Source organism: Taeniopygia guttata, chromosome 5, assembly GCF_048771995.1.
Source record: "Taeniopygia guttata chromosome 5, bTaeGut7.mat, whole genome shotgun sequence".
Lineage (NCBI taxonomy): Eukaryota > Metazoa > Chordata > Aves > Passeriformes > Estrildidae > Taeniopygia > Taeniopygia guttata.
In genome coordinates this window covers 26,372,544-26,395,855 of record NC_133030.1, presented here as the reverse complement: position 1 = coordinate 26,395,855, position 23,312 = coordinate 26,372,544, and the positions used below count along the sequence as shown (strand labels likewise).

Genomic DNA, 23,312 nt, shown 5'->3' with positions numbered 1-23,312 from the left:
GAACAATATTGGCTGCTTAATTAGACAAACTCTCATTCGTGTGAAGAATGAGAAGTCAATTTTAAAAATAAATACAACAACAACAAAAAAAACATGCTAGCTACATTAGAAAAGTGCAGCTTAACCCCCCAGGTATGTTCATACTCGTGCATATGTATAAACACACACATACCCACAAACAGATCTGTCTGCTGAGATCTGCAGCACGGCAGGCAAAACGTCCAGGGACAAAAATAAAGGAGGTTAGTCCACTCTCAGGAAGAAAAAGGAGACATTGCATTTTACTAACAAATTTTTTGGAAAATCTAGTTCCAGAATAACATAAAATGTTACTGCACTGCTGAACTGTATTTAAGGAACTGTATTTGTTGCTGGTTAAAAAAAAAAAAAAAAAAAAAAAAAAGACTTAAAGACTATCAGCATCCAATCTTTCACAACCCTTTGATCACAAGCACTCTGCCTGAGGGGGCATTGCATTAATTCTGGTGCCCTTTAAAGGAAACATACATATTCCAAAGCCCAGTAACATGACAAAGTTGCAGATATGGAACTGGTTTGTTTTCAACAGAATACTGAACTCTTGACAAGAGTTCCTAGATTTTAAAACTTGAAGTTTAGATGTGAAGCTTTACCTGCGCCTTTGCATCTGAGCTTCTGATTAAGTGAATGGCAGAAGGAAAATTATTATTTCAAAGTTTCTATTACTTTTAATAAAAGACCTGTGAGATTTTTTTGTTGTGGGGCTGATGAGCAGGTTATAGTGATAATCCTGCCTGGCAAGGAGGAGGTCCTCTACTGGGATTGAATGAGCTGTAGCTCAACAGGAACTCTGTAGATTTCTCCATGAGATGGGAACAACAGCTCACTTTCAGTAATCTTTAAGGTGAAAGAAATAAATTTTTCTTCAGACCCTTCAAATGAAGAAGTATTGTACAACAGTACACTGAGGTAATCAAGCAGGTCTACGTCCCAAAAAGTAACATATTTACAATTATGTATGATACAGACCCAAAATTCAGAGCAAGAAAGCTCTTCTGGGAGGATGCTTATGGGGAGATTTGGTGTATCTTATGAGAAACAGAACTATGTATCAGTCCTCAGGCCAAGTTTACTCAGTTGTCCTTTCACCCTTGCCACAGGAAGTAAGACTCATTCACACTATGAAGACTTCAAAGGGCGTGCAGGAGGGCAGAATGAAAACCATTCCTCTTCTTGCATGCGGCTTTCGTTAGGGACAGGCCAAAGCAGTCTCTGCTGGCACAAGGCAGGAAGGCAGCTGAACTACTTTGTGCATGTGTAGCGAGGACTTCCAAGCCAGACACTGTCAGCAAGCCAGAGAGCTGACAGCAAAGTCTATGGAGCTGGCATGACAGCTGGCAGGTTGCTTATTGCTATTATTACTACAGCACTCTGGCTTGTAAACATGATCCAGAGCAGGAAGCAAACATGTCACGGAATAATTGGCTTCCATCACAGCATGGCTTAAAATCTGCAAGGAGAACAATTTCTGTCACAGGTAAGCAGAGGCAGAGCTCTCCCAAAACTACAGAAAATACCTATGGAGAGGCAGATGCTCCAAGGACACCGATACAAATGTAAAGTGTTTGGGGTGTGCAGAAACAGTGACAGTTGAGGAAAAATTTAGTGCAACCAACTCAAGAAGTGGTGATTTGTTTTATACTTGTATAATAATATACAATATTGTATAATAATATTGTATATTGTATAATAATATTGCACAATATTTTAATATTGTGCAACACAATATTAAAAATCCAAACAAAGTAAAACACACCATATTTTAAGAATTTACCTTAAAACTGAAAATATCTCTCAAAAAGAGGGTTTCCCAGGTCTGCTCTTGTTTTTCATAGTTGTAACTTCACTCACTATCAAGTATCTTGCTTTCTTTTCTTTTTTTTTTTTTTTTTTTTTTTTTACAGCACACACTGCATTTCAAGCTGTTACTCTTTAACCACAATGACAGATTACCAATGCAGGGCTAGAAAATTGCATTAATACAGAATTTAGCAAACTCTAATCAACTACTCAAGCATATGAGTATATGCACATATGCAGTACTATATAGACATAGGTTCAAGACTGAATCTTGACTTGCTAAAATAATTTTCACCTTAACCCCCAGTTAGTATACCTGGAGCTTGTTGGATGACTTCAGAACAAATCTTTAGCTCAGTACTTGTATTAAAAGAAATGTAATAATTTCAATTAATATATAAAACGATAAATCAAGTTCAAAACAGAGAAGCTCAAAATTTCACTCAACCAGGAAACTTTATGCATATCACAGACAAACACCCAGGGAAGGAAAGAAAAATTAGTGAACCAATTGTTCTCATGTACTGTGTGCATCACTGCTGATTCATGAGAAGCTTAAAATGATTTGAAATTAAAGTTGTTGTTCCAAGGGGCTCAAGCCCCAGCCCTGCTCTTGCACTCCTGTTTATGCTTGGCACAGTCAGCAAGCAGAGGAAATGGAAGGTTAACCCTGCAAATGAGTACACCTTCAAAAGGCCCCTGTATGCCAAGCAGAAAGGAGAGATTTAGCAAACAACCTGTTCTGGCAAAAAGGTTCATTACTATAATAACTAAGCAAGACACGAAACAGCACAGACAACTACCACAAACCTACACTGTAGAGCTGATCTAGTTCTTACAAGCTAAGAATAGTATCATACTTGGATTCATAATGAGCAACCACTCAGAGCAAGACATAACAGGCTTAAAGGAGTAAGTGCTCCTCGGGCTCCTCCACTGCAACCTTGAATGTGTGTGCTGAAGTCATGCACTTAAGAAATGGGGCGAAGGATGCTCCAGAAAGGTTAACTTTTATTTCTGCTTTCTTCTTTCCACTAAATTGTACTTCAAGTACTGCGGGCTGTCAGCTGAAAAAATTCTTTGTATCTAATCTACCAGGATGCAATATTTAAAAAGGCAGCTCCTACTCCAGTCCTTCCCCTTGAATTGCTTTACTCTTTATAAATGGAGCTCCTTATCTCCCCTTCCATCCTGTCAAACCTACTGTCCTTCTCTGTATATGTTAGCTTTCTTCTATCACTAAATTGCAGACACCTACAGTACAAGTTATATCCTGAGTAAGACCACAGAGTCAACAAGGTTGGAAAAGACCCTCAAGACCATCTAGTTCAACAGTCAACCTATATACCACCCCCAAGCCATAATCTCAAATGCCACATCCAGACACCTCTTAGGCACGTCCAAAGACCAGGACTACACCACCTCCCTGGGCAACTTATTCAAATGCCTGACCACTCTTTCAGTGAAAAGTTCTTTTCTATTGTGCAATATATACCTTACTTGGTGCAACTTAGGGCCATTCACTCTCATCCTTTCACTTGAGACATGGTAGAAGAGACTGACCCCCACCTCACTACAACCGCCTTTCAGGTGCTGTTGACCAGCACTCTCCTTTTCTGCTGCACAGCTTTCCAGCCTGTAATACTGCCTGGGTTTGTTGTGATCCATGAGCAGGATCTGACACTTCACCTTGTTGAACATCGCACAACTGGTCTCGGCACATCGACCCAGCCTTTTCCTCATCCACTAAATGGGTCATGCTGTCACAGAAGGAGATCAGGCTGGTTAAGCAGGACCTGCCTTTTTTAAACCATATTTGTCTGGGCCTGATCCCCAGTTGTTCTGCACATGTTGTATGATGGCACTAGGATGATCTGCTCCCTGACCATCCCTGGTACTGAGGTCAGGCTGACAGGCCTTTAGCTCCCTGGACAATCCTTCCAACTCTTCTTGTAGGTGGGCGTTTTATTTGCCAATCTCCATTCAACTGGAACTTGTCCAGTTAACCACAACTGCTGCTAAATGACTGAAAGTGGTTTGGCAAGTTCTTTTACCCTCATTACTTTTAGGTGCATCCCTTCTGGGCTTATAGACTTGTGGGTGTCTAATTAGCATAGCAGGTCACTAACTATTTCCTTCTGGATTATGGGGGCTTCACTCAGCTCTCTGTCACTAAATTCCAGCTTAAGTAACTGGGTATCCCAAGGACAACTGGTTTTGGCATTAAAGACTAAGGCAAAGAAGGCATTAAGTAACTCAGCCTTTTTCTTATTTCCCTGACACTATGTCTCATATTCTCTGACACTATGCTACCATCTACATTCAGCTAAAGGTAAAGACTCTGCTCAGCCCTCCTTTTGCTGCCAATGTGTTTATAGAAATTTTTTCTGTTGTCTTAACCGCAGTGGCCAGTCTTCTTAGAAACTGTAAATTAAAAAAGGCAGAAGTCAAACCCAGTTCCCACATTCTCCGCATCACTTTATACTCTGTCTCTTGTATGTCTACCTCTATCTTATATTCTTCCCAACCTCTAGTGTCTGAAAATATCAGCAATTGCTCACACTTCAGTACTGTTTCCTACTTTGCACAGCTTCCATTCAAATAGATACAGGCCAGATCTCCTTAATATATTGTATTTCCTGATCGTGCAAGACCAAAAGGTTCCTCTCTTTGAGGCCACAGAGAGACATGATACATCAGTAGACAACAAGAAAACGTAGAAGAAAGTAGCATGAAAAAAATGTTCTTCCTCAAAACACAAAATCTGCCTCTACTTGTAATACTAAGACTTCCCAAACAAGAGGTGGCATATTCATCTTTAGCAGCCCTTAGTGGATTATACATCCATAAACTTGTCAGACTGCTGTTTGAGAATGTTTGAAGTTTCAGAATCAATATTTTGTGGCAAGGAGATTCACAGTTTAAGAATACGCTGCATGAAGCAACTCTTGTTAGCACCTCCTGCCAATTCCTATGGAAGATCTTATCTTTCCTGCTCCCAAGTCCTACCATGCCTGCTTAGCTTGCATTTTTTTGTGCTGGAAGTTGTTGAATTACAAAGAAAATCATATCAAGAAGTATCACTTGTCTAAATTGTTACTGAGCCCACCAAAAAAAAACTTAAAACAATACCGCCAGCATCCCCCAATCTCCTCACCTACCTACAGAAAACCCCACAAGAAAAGGAATTTTTTCCTGTGCCTAGTAAAAAACCAGAAAAACCAGCTTAGCTATTGGATATGCCTCACCTCCCCAAGACTCAAGGTCTTCCATGTTGCTCAATGTTTGCAAAATTTTAAGAAACAAGAATTAAGAAGGAAGAAAATTTTTGTGAAGCTGGGTTGATATCTCCCACATCTAAGGAAGAAAAGATTCTTTAAGACAATATTTAAAATATTAGGAAAGCTCTTTTCCATACAGTAATCAACAGCAGAAACCAGGAATGGTTAGAGAAAGATCCAGCAGAGGAAGATAAATTTCTCTCTCATGTCCATTGACAGAAGCCTTAAATTTTCAGCTCTAGAACAACTTTTAGGAAAGGAGTTTCATGAGACCAGGCCTTTTTTTCTACTCTTCAATTCTACCATGCCCTGTGGAATCCAACGAGATGAGGAAAAAAAGGAAATTACTTGTGTTTCCACGGAAAGAGGTTTTCTTTATTCATCTCTATCATGCTACACCCACTCAGAATGACATTTCTCATCAATTCTCACCTAGCTGGGTTCAGCTACACAGATGCAGATACACAGTACCTGTGAGGTAACGTCTCTCAGCAGATCCCAAGACCAATGAATGTTATTTCAGTGTTTGCCTTTTCCTCCTTTCACAGGGTGGCAAAGACAGAAACTAGAATGCTACTTAAGAGGGCAACACCCTCAATATGCCTCTACACCCTTTCATTTTCCATTAATATTTACAGCAACATCATTTAATTCTAACTCAGAGATAGTGCTTTTACAAGGGTGGAAAAATGAGAGGTACTTTTCTCTGTCTCTCCTCTCCCTCTAAAATATTCATGTCCAACCACCATCTAAAACCAGCTGAAAAAAAAGTTGAAGTTGGGCTTTCACTGTGTTTTATATCAGTGGACAATGGCTTTGTTCGACTCCAAGTCAGTCAAAAGTATGTCATCTACAATCAAAAACATTTGTCACACAAATGGTAGGATGTGCCTGTAAAACAGGGCAGCACCTACAGAGAAAAAGATAATCAATTTTCCCAAACACAAGTCAAGGATGGTATTCTTACTGCAGCCATCTTCATCACTGTGGTCCCCACAGTCATTGTCTCCATCGCATTGCCACTGAGCAGGGATGCACGTGCATTCACCAAAAGCACTGACAGCACAGGTGAAATGATTACGCCCACAGGAGCACTCAGCGCTACTTGTAACACCTGTAAAGGAAGAAAAACAGAAAGAAAGATGTTTTGAAGAGATCCCATCTATTTTACAGTAAACATTAAATACAAAGTGACATCCATTTTTCTTTGTGTACACGCTACTGTGTATGAACACATCCTTGACTGCAAAGGAAAATATTCACCCTCCCCTCATGCCGAAATTGGAGATCAATTACTATACAGTTTCTTGGAAAGGGGCTCTTTGAAGGCAACAGCAAAGTGCCATCTACCAAAAAGAGACTTGGGAATCAGCTGAAAAATATCTCAGCACTAATCACAAACATTCAAGGAATGCCAGGTATCAGAACACCCCTTTTATTTTACAAAGTCAGTCCTCTCCTAGACCACAATGCTGCTGCTGCTCTTCACTTAGTTCTCACACCACAATACAAGGGAAAACTCTCTGAAGTAGAATCCTTGCTATTTGAAGGGTCTTCTCCAAACCCTAAACATTTTAGATGCAAACCTTTTGTATGTCACTATTTTAGACTTTCCAGACTCCAGTGAAAGTGGAAAAAATAGCCTTTATTATTTATCTTTAAACATCAAACTGTTACATTAGGCTGTGCATAATTGACATTTATAAGACCAAGAGGATTTTCAGGTTTACAAACTGACCAAAAGAAAGTGGAGTCCAAACAATAATATATAACCTGATAAGAATATTTTTTCCAGCCTTAAAGTTAGCCTAAGGACCTCCCAGCCCTCCTTTCCTGCCTCCAGAACAATAGCCTAACACAACTCTTAACTCTCATTCCTGTGCAAATGCAACTATTTATGATATTATCCCACACTTCCTCTTAAAAAATCTCTGCCTTGAGAAAGAACAGGCTGTAACACCACCCACCCCCAAAAGGAAAAGGTCATGCCTGAACTTCTTTATCTAGACAATCTACATAATCAATATCACTGTTAAACAAATTATTATCAATCAATCATCAACTCACTCAAGCTAGTCTGGTTGGACTTTTTTGCACGGTTCCTTCTTTCTGCAATTCAAACAAAGCTAAAGCTCTTAGATTAAACAACAGATCATAAGGAAAGAATTACAGAGAAATATCTGCCCCAAGTGGTAATCACATACATAGCAAACTATTTTCAAGCTTTTTGATTTCATTGATCTCACTCATACATCTAGTTTATCTGTGATTAATCATAACCTGTATCAATTCAGTAAAAAGATAAAACAAGCCTCATAATTTCCTTATTTTCCATTCTAATTGAGAAAAGCAATATCTGTAAAATTGATGTAATACTTCTGCAACTCTTTCAACGGCAGAATTCCCTCCAGTGAAGACATCCACTTGTGCAAGTAAAGCAAAGATTTAACTTCAGAGAGGATGCACTTCCTTGAAAAAGGATTACATTGTTTCTTCTGCACAAAACTGGCTGAAGAGTTTTCTGCCAGCCCCAGCTGCCTGCTTGCAAATGCTACACTGCAGGTTGCAAGGCCTTAACTACAAACTATTTTACAAGCTGAACTGTACCAAACAAATTGGTTGTGGGATTTCTTATTCAGTCTGTCATGGGCACAAAAACCTTTTATTCTTTCACTCACATCCACTATAAGTTACTGTTGAAAGCTTTAGTACAAAACATACATCTCAAGGTATTTACTGCATGCAACAAAAAAGCAGCCATCATCTGGTGTAATGAGGTATAAAGGCTAAAAGAACAGGAGGTGAATAAGGAATGCAAGAGGCCAGACTCTACAATTCCCTGGGTAGCCTGTCCTCCAGTGTTGACAACCCTTTTGATGAAGAAATTTTCCCTAAATCTCCTGTAACACAACTTGAGATCATTTCTGCTCATCCTGTCATTTTGTACCTGGAAGAAAAGACACCTACTTCCCTACAACCTCCTTTCAGGTAGTTAGGGAGAGTGATAGGGTCTCCCTGAGCCTCCATTTCTCCAGGCTAAACAACCCTAGCTCCTTCAGCTCCTCCTCTGAAGACCTGTTCTTTAATCCTTTCACCAGCTTTTCTGGCCTTCCCCATGAGCAGCATGGCAGTACAGCTCTGCAACAGCAAAGAAAGAATTAGTGCAGCTGTCCCAGTCTGCAAACTGTAACTTAATCTGCTGTATTGTCAAATATACAGTGCTCTTCAAAGTTGCTACTAATATTAGATTACATATTAGCACACACATACTAAATCTGTTCTTCTCACCTCATTAAAGTTGCTATGTTCCATCATCTCTGCTTTGTGATTTTACCATGTTACTGAAACTGTTGGAAGCTGAAGGACACGCCATGACCTAGATACCAACACTCTCTCATATGCACTAGCTTGTGTCTGTAGTGCTATTATGTAAGCATACTTTGCTCAACTATTTCAAATTACAACCAGTGCAGATCTAACGGTTTGTGATTTGTGACACTTAGGAGAGCTAACCTTCTAGTCATTTATAAATCATGATCTACCCTGGTTTTGCACATGATTGTTGGGAAAGATTTTAACCTATGAACAGCTTCAGAAGCAAATCCTGGATGGCTAGTCTTTCCCAGCAAAAAGAACAAGGTGAATGAAAGCTGGCACACCTTAAGGCAGCAGGAATTTTCTCAATGATTTCAGTGTGGATAGTATTTCACCTTTGGCGTCTCATGATTATTTCCCAGTGCTCAGAGCTCCAGTCTCACTACCCTGTAACTGTATCTGTAACAGTAGAGGGTCAGGAAGGATAAAGATGAGAAACATGTTTTTTCCAACTCCAAGAGGAAGTGGGTGCACTCAGTGTGAGAAGCCTTAGCAGGAGATCTACTCTCTTACCTCAAACTCTCATTAAACACTGGGAGTATGAGACAGAAGGCTGACCAAACACACACATAAAGCTCCAGTGTCACGTTTCAATCCCAGTTAGTCAGTGGGCCAGGACCAGGATGGAAATCAGTGCTTGCTGTTCAGGCAACTGGACCAACAATCAAAGGGGACATATCTAATTGCACTTCTACACATTATTCTGGAGCAGGAACAAGAGGCACCTCTGGGCTTAGTAATGACAAATATTTTTCCTGGAGCTTTACATCACATTGCAGGCTTGGACATTCTGTTAACTCTGTATTCAAAAGTATCTTCACTTATGCAGAAGGCAAAACCCTGACATATTTTAGCAATACAATATATATAAAACTATACAAAAGAGCTAAACAGAGATATTGCCACATGCTGAGCTGATATCACTCAATTTTCATGGCCTCTCCTGATCCCTCACGTGACCACAAAAAAATCTCCTACTCTCACTTGCCCATGGGTACAAAGAACCAAAAAATTATCTTCGCTGTTTGTAGTTTGGTTCCCTCCAGATGCATAGCAGCAGGATCCAGTAACCAAACAGTTTTTAGCAAAGTATACAAACAACCTCCCGATTTTAAAAACAGGAAGTCAGTCTAAACACAGGCCTCATACTTAACATCTGCCATCACCATAAATTTAGCATGGTATGCTCAGTTTCTTCAGATTCCTTCCAAATATCCTCCACATCTTCATATTTATCTGATAAATGAAATGTCACCTAAGGAAGAGTTGACCCCACCTCTCTTAAAACAATAGTTAGGATCTACGTAGTTTTATGTCTAAAGTTGGCAAAGCAGTTATGGCATTTCTGGCTGAAAAGGAGAAGTCAATTATCATCCTGTTACTTCTGCCTTTTTTTTTTTTTTTTTTTTTAAAGGGGGTGGGGGGAGAGAGGGCAGGGCTGCTTAAACAGTACATTGTTACTCTGCTTCCCTCACCTCCCAGCAACTCTTCGTCAGGCCAAACAATACAGCCCCATAAAGCAAAACCTAATAATATACACAGCTTCATTTTGCTGATAAAGTCACTTGCAACCCTCAGAGCTATTACAGAGCAACCCTTTATTTGTCACGGATCATAAAAATATCAGCATTACAAAGAAAACCTAAGTACACAGGTTAATTACCAAACTGGGGTCTGTAGCTGTTGCTTTGACAGAAACAGTAGATTTCTAGTGGAGAGTGAAAACACTGTTTAAGTCCTGATGGTATGCTTTATTTCAAAAACAAAGATTCCAACCCATCCCCTCCACAGCTCTTAACACTACTGTGTAGCAATTCAACCTTTGACAGGCTGAGACAACATGGAATCATGCAACAGCCCAATTTGGAATGGACCTCAAAAGATCACCTGGTCCAGCCTTTTGTGGAGAATGGAGCCTGGATGAGACTATCCAGCACCCTATACAATTACATCTTGAGAACCTCGAGTGACGGGGACTCTGTCATGTCTCCTGGGAGGTAGCATGATTGTTCTCACTGTAGAAAGAATCTTTTGTTGAGATAAACACATTCCTGTCAGTCTCCAGTACCATTCTAGCACTGCCAGAATTTTATCATATTCACATATGGATGAAGTTTCCTCAACGAACAACTGCAAAAGAATCTGGCTTTAATGATCAATGCCATGCTGCCTCTCCAAATTTTCTTTTAACCAGGTATCAAGAACCAGCTACGTACAAGAGACTCCCACTCCACATCACGCTGTTGATTGTATCTTTTCCCTTTGATCCTAACACAGAACCTCTTACTGTTATTTTTAAAATCAGCAGTAGGAAGTTCACAGCCATCAGTTTGTTTGCACCACCCTCCAATTCCTCATGCACCTGTAACACCAGACAGCATAAAGAATAAAAAATTTTCTGGATAAAAGAAAGTTTGGAGAGGCAGCATGGCATTGATCATTAAAGCCAGATTCTATTGCAGTTGTTCATTGAGGAAACTTCATCCATATGTGAATATGATAAAATTCTGGCAGTGCTAGAATGGTACTAGAGAACAGCTAAAACCATGGCTGAGTATCCCTCAAGAGCTTCTATGCTGCAATGAAAACAGCACCAATAGCTTTAGAAAAGCCAAAACTACAAACAAATTTGGCATTATTTAGAGTTGCAGACTGTTCAGTTCAGCTCAGAATCAGAAGCCTCTGGAAAGAGCAATCATTCTCTTGGTCCAGCACTGAGTAACATGGATCTGGGTTCCTCCCTGTCCATGGACAGGCATCTAATTCTGGCCTACAGAAGACCTTCAATGGAAGGCAGAGATCTTTCTGCAAACCTCAGAACCAAAAATATGACATTACCATTTTTTATAATTTTAGCTCTACCACAGAAAAATTTTGTGAGGACAGAAGGAATAAGTGGATATTGAACAAGGGTGAAAATACAGGACACATTTGAAACTTAGAGTGACAAAGAGGAAAAAAGAAATCCAGAAATCCAAAAATGAAATGGAATATGATTAATGGCATTAAAGGTGAAAGGAGATAACTAAAGTCCAAATAGTGATGGGTATAGGTTTGTAGGGCTTTTGCCATAGAGAAAGTAGTGAAGGGTATCCACAGATGCATTTTTGAACAAATCTGGAATAAGCATCAGAATATTTTGCCCTGGCTTCAACAGATGCACTGAATTTCTTTCTTCTGTATTTTAAGAACTCACGGGCATCTGATTGTTTACTTGGGGTTAAAATTAGTGAATTCTGTAGCACAGCCTTCTTAATACCTTGCCCACCTATTGCCAGAAGGTCTGGGTCAGATAGCAATTATCCTTCTTTCTCCACTTCCAGGCCAGGCTCTCTTTTGCATTCCCATCTCATAGACATCTTTATGAGGGGATATGTCAGATGGTCTTGAGCATAGTTCAGATGATACACTCTCCTTTATCCAGCAGTTCCCTGAATTCCTACAGCAAGGAAACTCAGATTTATTTGCTTGCCTGTCTTGAGGGAAAATGAAAATTTTGGATTCCTCTCTTACCCAAATAGCAGTTTCTACTGAAGGAAAAAGTACAGTTAATCCAGCTTTAGAAAAGGGATTTGCTGACCATTGTTTAAACTCAGAGCTCTGCTGGCAGAAATAGAAAAGGCAACATTACAGCACAACAGCCTGATGTCAGAAGGGGCACCATGCACTGATAAAAGCCAACAGTTTTCTCTTCTTTTCCAGTCCCATTACAGAAGCATCTGAAGCAGTTCTGATTGGGTACCCACATGGTCTTCAAGCTGTTGAAGCCTGCCCAGATTAAAGTTAACATCACCAGGAAGAGCAATCCAAAAGTTATCAAAGGTTTAAACAGAATTGTTACAGTTTTTTGGTTTTTTTTTTTTTTGAGGAAGTATGTCATAGTGGAAAGGTTAAGGGAGAAAAAAAAAAAAAGACATAACCCTCAAAAAAACCACATGAACCAGAGAAGAGACTGAAGATGTTACAGCTTTTGGTAATGGAATACGGTGCCTACTGTGGCAGTATCCCAGTGAGAACAAAAGTTCTCTAGTCCTAGAAGTTCCCTGTTCAATTTGAAAAAGCAGGGATACCTCAATCCTTAACCAGCTTGTTCTCAATTAAACACGTGACTGCACAAAGTGCTAGGGAGAGGCCCATTATCAATCACCTTCAGTTACCATATTAAACTGCCCAACTACACACCTTAGACCTCAAAAATGTCACACTTAATATGAGCACAAAGAATAGAAAGCATAAGGAAGAGAAATTCCACAGGGCATCTGCTATCTGGGACTTGAGGAAGATAAGGGGTACAACAAAGTGCAAACTGACTGAGTGTTGGTGCAATGGGTGTATGACTGAGCTAGAGTGAGACTGGAACAGAAGCTGTATTTTCAGAAACACTGCATGGGGAGAGAAATAGGAGGCCTTTAAAAACATGTTTGAGTCTCTGGATCCCAGTTCTGATCCCACAAAATTAAAGATCAGCACTCCCACTGAGTCCACTGCAGCCAAGGAGTAGGAAAGTATTTACAGAAATAACTATTGAAAAAATATACTGAAGAAGCATTTGATTTGAACTAAAAAGACTCAATTATTAAAAAGAAATTGTTACAGTTCCTTGTTCCAAAACCTTAAAGTCATAAATTAACACCTTGCAATAACCAATGTGACTATTATTGAGGTCTCTAGATACCTGTCCTAACTCTACATATATCTCCTATATCTTCTACAGAATTTGACAAAATTACTTCTTCCCTTCTATAAGTGGGTATACTACTATTTTGCCACCACAATGTACTGAGGTTTAATGTTTAATCTGTTTCTACAGGTACAGTCTTTGAACAGAAGGTGCATTATTATTGCCATGAAATCCTACTCAAAATCTTATTCAAATTTGCTGGGTTACCAGCAAACAGATAAAAAAAAAATCAGCTGAAGGACCATAAACAAAAGATAACGAGAAATAGCAGCAAGTCAAGCTTCAGGAGGTAGAGATAGCTAGTAGGTGTTGTAGGGATCAGCATTAGATCCAGTCCCATTAAATAACTCCATTAACGGTCTGGAAGAAAGATTAAGTATCAAGTTAAAGGGGCCTGCAAATTATACCAAAATAGGAAATATTCTCCCACAAACAGAACAGAGGAAAAAGAAATAATATAGAAGGGACCTTAAAAGATTAGAATTATGGGCAGGAAATTAAGATTCAACCTTTAAAAATATTTTTTTAAACTAGTGCATCTGGTGGAAATTAATTTAAAACAGATTGAACAAATTAATAGAAAAGGCTGGGATGCAGCAATGCCTGGAAAAATCAAAGAGCAATAATAAAAGACTAGCCACTGGTTTCTGCTATGACACAATATGGCAGCCGAAAAAATTACTTTAAGCTAATGGTGCATAAATGTCACATCATAGAGAAAGAAACTTTTCCCCCATCTGCAGAACTCGAGTGTAAGATTAAGGTCCATAATGAGGCTTGTACAGGGAAATTAGGCATCATATTCTAACCACAGTAACCAAATGCTTATCAAAAGTGTGTTAGAGGCACACAGTTCCCTCAAGACTCCAAAAAGATTCTATTTGAAGCCTGAACCAACATGGTATATTTTTATTCCCTGCTGACTATTTAGTTATTGAAATCAGACAAAAAGCAACAACTACCAATTCTATGAGGGTTTTTTCCTGAACTGGAAACCTTGTTTCCTGAGCAACTTCTTAGCTGCCTATGGAAGTACCTCACAATAGTCAACACATGAAGTCTCAGCATAGAAACAGGAACCTTTTAACTACTAAAGCATCTTAAACACATCAAAGTCCCAGCCTTAAGTTCTTGTCCAAAAGAACACATGAAGTATCAGGTAAATGACAACTATTTCAAATGGACCGAGGAATTTTAACGGGTGAGGCTCGACAGGAGAAACCTGTATCTGAGTGACCACATCTGCAGCGTTATCTCCAGCTCTCAGCTCCTCAGCACAAGAGACATGGAGGTCCTGGAGCAGGTCCAGCGGAGGGTTATGAAGAATCTCTCTTATAAGCAAAGGCTGAGGGAGTTGAGCCCGTTCAGCTTTGAGAAGAGATGACTGACAGGGGACCTCATCTATGTCGATATCTGAAGGGAGGGTGTCAGAGGATGGAGCCAGGCTCTGCCTGGTGGTGCCAAGCAATAGGACAAGAGGCAATGGGCAGAAACTGATGAAAAGGAAGTTCCACTCAAGCATAGGAGCTTCTTTGTTGTGCAGGTGACCAAGCACTAGAACAGGTTGTGGAGTCTCCCTCACAGGAGATATTAAAAAACTATCTAGGTGCAATCCAGTGCTATGTGGTCTAGGATAACCGTACTTGAGCAGGGGGTTGGACCACAATACCTAATGTGGTCCCTTTCAACCTGACCCATTCTGTGACTTTTTCCCCCAGCCCTCTCTTCAGAATCCTATACAGCTCCTTCCTGGGAACACCAGAACTACTTTGTAAGGACCTGGTAAAACACCTCAACTCTAATTTCCAGATATTTTGGCTGAAATGTGACCATACAGTGACACATTTTACATATTTACTAGCCATTAAATGGCAAATGTCATTTCTGTAACTACAAGATTCCCTCAAACATTTGGAATTTGTAGGAGAGTAGAAAAGCTAGTCTTGTTCTGTAGAAAAACAGCAGGTTTTTCTGTCAAATACTGCTGACATCCAAGAAACCAAGCACCATATCAGCCTGCTTCAAACATCATGTCCTATGTTAACAGAAATAGCCCTTGTAAAAAAGTCTTTGAGTCTTTAAAAAGATCTGAATTCAGTATGATGGTTCTCCCACTTTCCCTGAAAGTGTGTACAAAAACATTAGAAAGTGGGAGCATGTTTGTTCTACCAAAAATCTGTGAATGTGCAAAGACCTGAGGAAGCCATGAGCTGCAGTATGCTTGCTACCTCTGACATTCTGCTTCTTACCTCCAAGACCCTAACTGGAAGAGATTGAGCCTCCTAGATACCTTTAACCCACATACTTATATTTTCCCTATGGACTAATCATTTTTCCTACCTGGATTCCAAGGAGAAGGAACATTGTTTCCCACCATGTGAATTTTTTTCATGTTACTGTTAAAAGCATCCCTTCAGTCTTGGCATTTCATTACCTGTAGCTTTTCTCTCTTTGGCAGAGAGCATGTCATCGATCTTATATTATGAAGTGCAGAGTGATACCTGAAGGATTCCATCAAGAAACATGCTGATTTTAACATGAAACAGCATTTTCTTACATAGCTGCAGGCTTCTGTGCAACTGCATGTCAATAGAGAACTGCAAAAAAGAATTCAAGGGACTTATCCCAGCACTAAATTACTTGTCATGCAGGATCATTCCACTCAAGCATATTAAAGCATAAATGAAATACTGTTCCCTGAGAAATAGACAGAATGACAAAAGGTTGTTACTGCATAACATCACTCAAGGACATCATCATCCAACCTAAGACATTGCAGGAATGTTTAGCTGCACCACCAGGGCCTAACAGGTAGAGCTACAGGACTCAGGCCCTTTCAGGATACACACACATACTAGACAAACACTTTAAAATACTACCTTAAGCCTACGTCATGCTTTGCAATATGAGACACATAACTTTCCATTTCTTTCAGTGTTTTTTTTTTTTTTTTAACCCACACACTAACAACCTCTAACCTTTCCTGTTCCATAAAAGTCACAAACAATTTACTGCTCATTTGTCATGAATCATGCAGTACACTAAAATTTAGAAAATAATAGCACAACACTAGAAATGTTACCAGGTGACTTTCAAAATTACTAAGTGCCAGCTAGAGAAGCAATTGCTAAGAGCCAGCTAGAGAAGCAACCTGCTGTTTTAAGCAGATAATCCACAGGAAAAAGGTACTTTTGATGTATTTCACCTAGTACAGTTACCTATGAGTTTCACTAGCATGACAGCACTTATGAATGAAGGTCACTGAACAGCCAGAAAATGTTCTGCTATATCGAAGTTCATGGAAGCGAAACACTGGACTTTGTTTTCCCAATTATAGGGCAGAAAACATTGGCATTTTAAAGTCTGTGAGCTTTCCTTCAACTTTTCCATTACTTCATAGACAGACTTCTCTCATCTTTGAAGTAATTATCCTAAAGTGATCCTTACATTATCTCAGCTAAAGGAGCATCCAAGGTTTATCATAGTCACAGTAAGGATATGCTCTGTCACTTCTGGGAAACAACCTGAAAGAATCAGAATCTCAGAGCTATTGCAGAAATTCTGGAGCTTTGCAATCCTTTGCCTTCACTAAATGGAGAAGAATGCAAGCAACCTACATGATCTAATGAAAACCAGCTTGGCATCTGTCACTCGTAACTACAATATGAGAAAATAAATATTTAATTTGAATACATGCATTCCTTGCTCCACAGCTGAGAAAGACATAAATGTCATCTCACCACTAACTAAATATGAATTGAGCTAAAAACAAGCAAAAATAAAATCCTCACTCAGTTTTCAGTTTCATATAGGAGAGCTATATATCTTCCTGACTGCATATAGTGTTGAACAATAATGGATTCCAACCATGATAGAGACTATTTTGGAACCAGTTACAGGTCACAGCATTAACAAAAACTGAAAACAATGCCAATTTGTCTTAATCTACTGGTTGTAAACTGCACTGATTTACCTGCAGTGTCATGAGCAGCTAAGGTGTCACGAGGTGCGGCAAAAGGAAAATGGAGTGGTCAAAAGATAGCAGCTAAGAGGAGAAAGCACCACTGCCATTTTTGCTTGACAAGTTGTGCTCAGCGCTTCAGGGATCCAAGAACAGCTAGAAAATTCAGAATCCAGCCACTTCCTTATCACAAAGTCTACAGGAAAATCCTTTTCCATTTTATTCAGAAGCTCCTTGAGCTTTTAGCTTCTTCTGCCACACCACTCATGATCTTTGTTAATTACTGCATCAGTGCTTCTCCAGTGCTCTCTCAATTTACAGATTACCCATAACCATGCTCAACAGAATTTCAAAGCCATTTCTATTCTTTCTTCAGGGTTTCACCTGGCACCAGCTCTCTGAACTACTCTAAGTTAGTCCTACAGGAAATCATCAGCCAGCTTCTTTCATCTTTCAGATGCTCCAGGCACTGGACAAGCTGTAAAGACATTCTACCCTCCAGAACTTCTCTCCAAAACGCAGAAAACTCATTTGTTCAACCTTTTCAAGACTTCTGTCTTGACCAGTCCCAGAACACACCAGTACTGATAGCCACACACTTCTTTTCAAAAAGTAAAAGTGAAAGCATTGAGAGGTCTTCCTTTTCACAGAACTTTAAGTTCTAGCGGGATTGCAGTTGTCCAGGCACACAGTGCAAAGAGATCAACTGGCTCAAAAAAAACCATTTTGGCTTTTGCAGGCTGCAGATTCTTCCCATCATCATGGCATGATACAAAAAAGACCAGGTTCCTGGACAAGATAGAGACTGTTTTCTTATACAGAGATCCTTTTAAGGAGTTTATTTTGGTTTTCTATAAAGAGGCCCTAATGTTAGCAGTGGAGCATCTGAGCTTTGTAGCTTTCCAGCTCTGCCACACGAGAGACTGGGAAGACAACCACAGGAGCTCAGCCTAGCAGAGGAGTTCTCCGGGGAAGGGATAGGATACACAATGTGGTTTTGTGGCAATAAGGAGGCAGGAGCTCGTTTTTGCAATACCATGGGCAGAAGGACTTCAAAAGCACAAACCACAAGATAAATGGAGCTATCCTGGGACAAAGAGAGTTGTTCTGTATGTTGTTTTTTAAAAAATAACTCCATACATGATATTATGTTGCCCTCAGAGGATGAGGGGCAAAGGGGCAATTATTAACCGGCCAGATTGAGCTGGAAGAAGACAGCTGGGTCTGGCAAACAGAGAGGTACCACACAACCACAGAGACATCACAGCAACTGGGCTGCCTACCAGAGAACTGGATTCACTTAAAAGTAAAAAAGAAAACTTTACCAGCAATATTTTTGAAATATATATATGCACACATATACACACACACACACGCACTCAAAAACACAAGTTTAATGCAAATATTTTTTGTGGGATAAGTTATTTCTAACAGAACTGCCAACAGGAAGAACACGAATGTCAGGGTTGGGGTTACTGCAGGGCAACTATACTGTACATCATCCCCAATTTAGCCCACCCACATTTGTTTGCTTTCAGGGCAGCCCATGAAGCACCGACCTACACCTCCCACAGCACCTGGACTTCAGGCTGCTTTGCAACACTTAGAACATGGTGATCAAACTCTTCCTTTGTTTAAACTGGAAGTCGCAGGTGCTGCTTCTACAAACTACAAGGTTCCACAGTTCATCTACCCAGAAAAATTAACCACAATAGCAAAAAGCACCAGAGAATACCTTACAGCCAGTTTCACACTGTTCACATTGGGTTTAACTTTCAATTAAATAACAGCAACAGCATTGAGGCAGGGAGAGGACGACACACAAAAAGCAAAATGGTCCAGTTATGGAACCACATCTTTCTAAGTATGCGTGTGGTCCCTACTATTACACTGTCAAGTTGCCTTTTTCTACTAATGAACAATTCTAACACCTCTCTGGCTGAGAAGTATTATCTTCAATAAAGGAGCAAAAAAATGGAAGCTAAACAACACAGAACTGTGAGTATTTGGGTGCCTAAGGCGATTAAAATCAGTAGAAAATTAGACATTAAACTATCATTATACGGCTGGCCTAAGAGACTTAGAGCTGACTCTGAATATTACAAAATAGTCATACCTCCCACCACAGGCAGTATTCATGCTTGGAAACCTGAGCCTTAAGTGACTTCCCAAAGAGCTCATGGCCAAACTAAGAAATTAAAACAGATCCTACCCAGTCCCAGTCCACCTCTTAACTAGGGCACAATTTGCCCTTCCATACCTAGGTTCTAATTCCCAGAGAGCTTATTGAAACAAACTTGCAGGAAATCAAAGCCACTATTGCACAAACATGGAAGGATTTACACACACTGCTTGGGAAGTCAACACCTCCTGCTCTACCTCACCAGTCTGCTCCCCTATGCCATCTGACCCAAATTAAGTCAGAGCCAAGACCTGCTTCCAAAAAAAAAAGGTCAGAGCCAGGCTCCTGGGGGTTCCCAAGTTCCTGTATTAGCCTTACAATTCTTAAAAGGACAACATTAAAAGGAAGTCCAGTCCTGAGGCCACTGTTAATCTAATAAACACTGGAATTAGATTTCTTCTCAGTGAAGAGGCTGCCCGCCTGATGGCACAAAGCCAACATTTAAATGCTACTGTTGCTCAGAGCCCTAAATTAGTTTTGGATCTGGGGAGTTTGCCTTGAGCTACAGCCAAAAGAAACATAGGAACTGGAGGGAAATTTGTTAAACGTTCACAGAGCTGCAGGAAAGAACTACAGCAGGACTAGTAGGTGATGGGGAAGAGGAAGGGAAACCACACAAGAACAGCAGAAAGAGAAACAAGAAGACATGGGAAGTGACCAAAGAATAAGGAGATTTTTGTACAGAAGTGACTCCTCCCGTCCCTTCCCCTCCACACTTAGCTTCAAGAATAGCAGACTTTTTAAGTCCCACTTGCTCACAGGGTTTTTTGCACTACAGTGGTTAACTCTACCTTCCTATTTCCATGTTAAAAATACAGAATAAGAACCTCAGGAAACTGTCATTCCTGATTCCTTGGGCTACACTGGCGCTGAGTTACCATGAAATTTGATTGTCATTCTTGGTCAGTTGTGAGTAAATACTTCCAACATCCCTTGACAGGATCTCAAGAGATCCCATGTTCTCAAAGAGAGTGGTACACAGCTGTCTGCAGAAAGAACTTTTGCAGCAGTCTCTTCTTCATGAATAGGATGCAGTGAAAAAAATGCAAGATCCTGTCTGTTCATGTTGTTCTTCATTTTACTGATTAATTGCAGGACTTAGCATAATGTCCTCCTTCCTTGAATACTCAAACCCTTGATCTAACACAAATGTCTACATAGAGAGAGTTTAAAGTTGACATTTTGACTTTTTTTTTTCTTTTCCCAACAGGAAGTGACTATGAAGAGTCCCCCATTTGACAGCTGCTTCATGTGAAGCCAAGCCACTGAAGGCACAACCTGCATTCTGAATGAAGTGACCAGAGATGCAGGATAAAAAAAGGAAGATGAGCAACTTCCACCTCAGAAAGCTCCTATGAAAATACAACCTGTTTAGTGGATGAGTGAAAGGCTCTGGATGTTATCTACCAGATACTCTATCTCTTCAGTAAAGCATTTGACATGGCTTCCCACAGCATTCTCCTGAGGAAACTGGCTGCTCGCCTGAGTTCACTGTTCACTGGACAAAAAACAGTTGGATGGCCGGGCCCAGAGAATGGCAGTGCCTGGAGTTACATCCCCAGGGCTCAGTATCAGGCCTGGTCCTGTTTATTGTCCTTATCAGGCTGGATGAGATCAAGCACACCTCAGTCACTTGCAGACACGTTGAGTGGGAGTGTTGGTCTGGTGGAAGGCAGGAAGGCTCTGCAGAGGGATCTGGACAGGCTCATCATGGGCCAAGGCTGATTCCATGAGGTTCAACAAGGTGAAGTGTCAGGTCCTGCACTTGGGTTGCAACAACCCCATGCAGCACTACAGGCTGGGGGAAGAATGGCTGGAAAGCTGCTCAGCAGAAAAGGACCAGGAGGTGCTGGTCAACAGCAGCTGAACATGATCCAGTGTGTGTGTGTCCAGGTGGCCAAGAAGGCCAATGGCATCCTGGCCTGTACCAGCAACAGCGTGGCCAGCAGGACCAGGACAGTGACTGCCTCCTTGTACTCAGCACTGAGAGCACACCTCAAGTGCTGCATCCGATTTTGGGCCCTTCACTACAAGAAGGACACAGAAGTGCTGGAGGAATCCAGAGAAATGCAATGATGCTGGAGAAGGCCAAGGCCCTGGAGCACAAGTTTAATGAGGAACAGCTGAGGGAGCTGGGGGTGTTTAGCCTGGAGAAAGGGATTCTTGGGGAGACCATTTCAACTCCCTGAAGGGAGGTTGTAGGTTGTAGTGAAATGCAGGTCAGTCTCTTCTTCCAAGCAACAAGCAACAGGACAAGAGGAAGCGGTCTCAAGTTAGCATGGGAAGGCCTAGTTTAGATTTATTAGGAAAAATTTCTTCACCAAAAGGGTTGTCAATCATTGGAACAGGCGGCCCAGGGAAGTGGTAGAGTCACCATTCCTGGGGGTATTCAAAAGGCACGTAGACATTGTACTTAATGACATAGTTTAGGGGTGTACTTGGCAGTACTTGGTTAACAGTTTGACTCATTGATCTTAAAAGCCTTTTCCAACCTTAACTATTCAATGAATTGGAAGGAATGAGGAGCTTTAGAGACCAAAAAGCAACCCCTCTGTCATTTTCCCAGAGCCCACAAAGGAGCTTTGTTTGCTCCAACTGTATCTCCACTCTTTCCAATTCTCTAAAGAAACATTTCCAAGCCAGTGGGCACACATGTGCACAGGGTGCTGTAGAAAAAGATAAAACTACTGGAGAGAACACTCATTAGAGGACTTATGTGCCATCCTTTACTGTGCCACACGTGAAGCTGAGCATTGCTGGGGGGCAAGAGCATCTGCCCCCCCACCAATCTCCTCGCACTGCAGCACAGAGACCCCTTTCAAAGCTTGAAGAGTCTATTTGAATAAATCATCTGTGCTTCTCAACAGAAGCAAGCTACAAACAGGGTATTAAGGAAGAAGAGAATGAGCAGAGAGCATTGAACCATGTCCAGACACTAAATCAGATGAGCAAAAAATAGGTTAAAGAAAACCACAAGTATCACAACATGGGATTTTTTCAAAATTTGTAAAATTAAATCGGTATATAATAGAAATGAGTTTTTAGTCCTAGAAAGGGGATTTTAAGCATTCTGAAATTCCATCCCATCCCTGCTGAGACAACATGTGTCCAAGTTGCCATCCACTTTCCACACCAGTCCCCAAATTGAGCTCAACTACAGCTTTATTCTCGTACACATTATAGAATTCCTTTATATACTCTCCTGGCTCTTATGTTGTTCATGTTTCTACCAAGTACTTTTGCAACATTCCCCAACCAATCTGTGGAACTTTACAGGCCTCTTTGCAGAATTTTTCCTACTGCCACATTCAGGATTGCCCAGAAGGAGAAACAGGTATGGGTGGACAAGGGCTACTGAATTCTGCAAAACTATTAAAATACAACCAGTAACATTTGAGCAAACCCTCATACAACCTCTCCATGAACAAAATGCCCCTAAACTCTATTTTCATTCTTTGGTCCCTTGTCTTTCATAAGATACAGTCTGCTTACAAGTCTCCGACTGTGCACACAACTTCTTCCCCAAATGACAGAAGTCCTGTCTCTCACAAACACATACACAGGGACTGAGCAATGTTGACTCTGGTGAGGATCCCCCTCCCCCATTAGCCTTGTAAAGGGTTAAGGCCCAGTCATCACATGCTGGTAGGCTGACAGCTTTATGTCTAATGTCTGTGTGGGTTTCAGATTCTCCCTTTAATCGGGTTCCATTGCAATTAATCAGTGGGTTTCTTTATAAGAAAAATAATAATAATAATAAAAAACAGTGAGCATTCTATTCAGCCCAATTCAATCTGTCCAGCCAAATCTCACGACCAGCTGGAATGCCCCTTTCCTAGCCTGCCCAGCAGGATGCCCAAGAATGGCGTGTGAACGTTTCTCTCTGCTCCTGCTCCAGCGTTAAAATGAACAATAGTCCCTGCCAGTGTCATTCTTCAGCAATTCATCTCTTCCTGTCGCCAGACTCTTTCGTTCCTTCTTGCCCCTTCCACC

At 40.7% G+C, this 23,312-nt stretch overlaps 1 protein-coding gene across 3 annotated transcripts in view; it reads right to left on the bottom strand.

The window, feature by feature from the left end:
• The window catches only part of LRP4 (LDL receptor related protein 4), an 80,748-nt gene that overhangs the window by 33,629 nt on the left and 23,807 nt on the right, over positions 1 to 23,312 (bottom strand). For all 3 annotated transcript variants that reach the window (XM_041716605.2, XM_041716606.2, XM_041716607.2), the window contains exon 2: positions 6,088 to 6,234. In XM_041716605.2, coding sequence (XP_041572539.2) covers positions 6,088 to 6,234 — 147 coding nt within the window. The remainder of the gene's footprint in view (positions 1 to 6,087; positions 6,235 to 23,312) is intronic.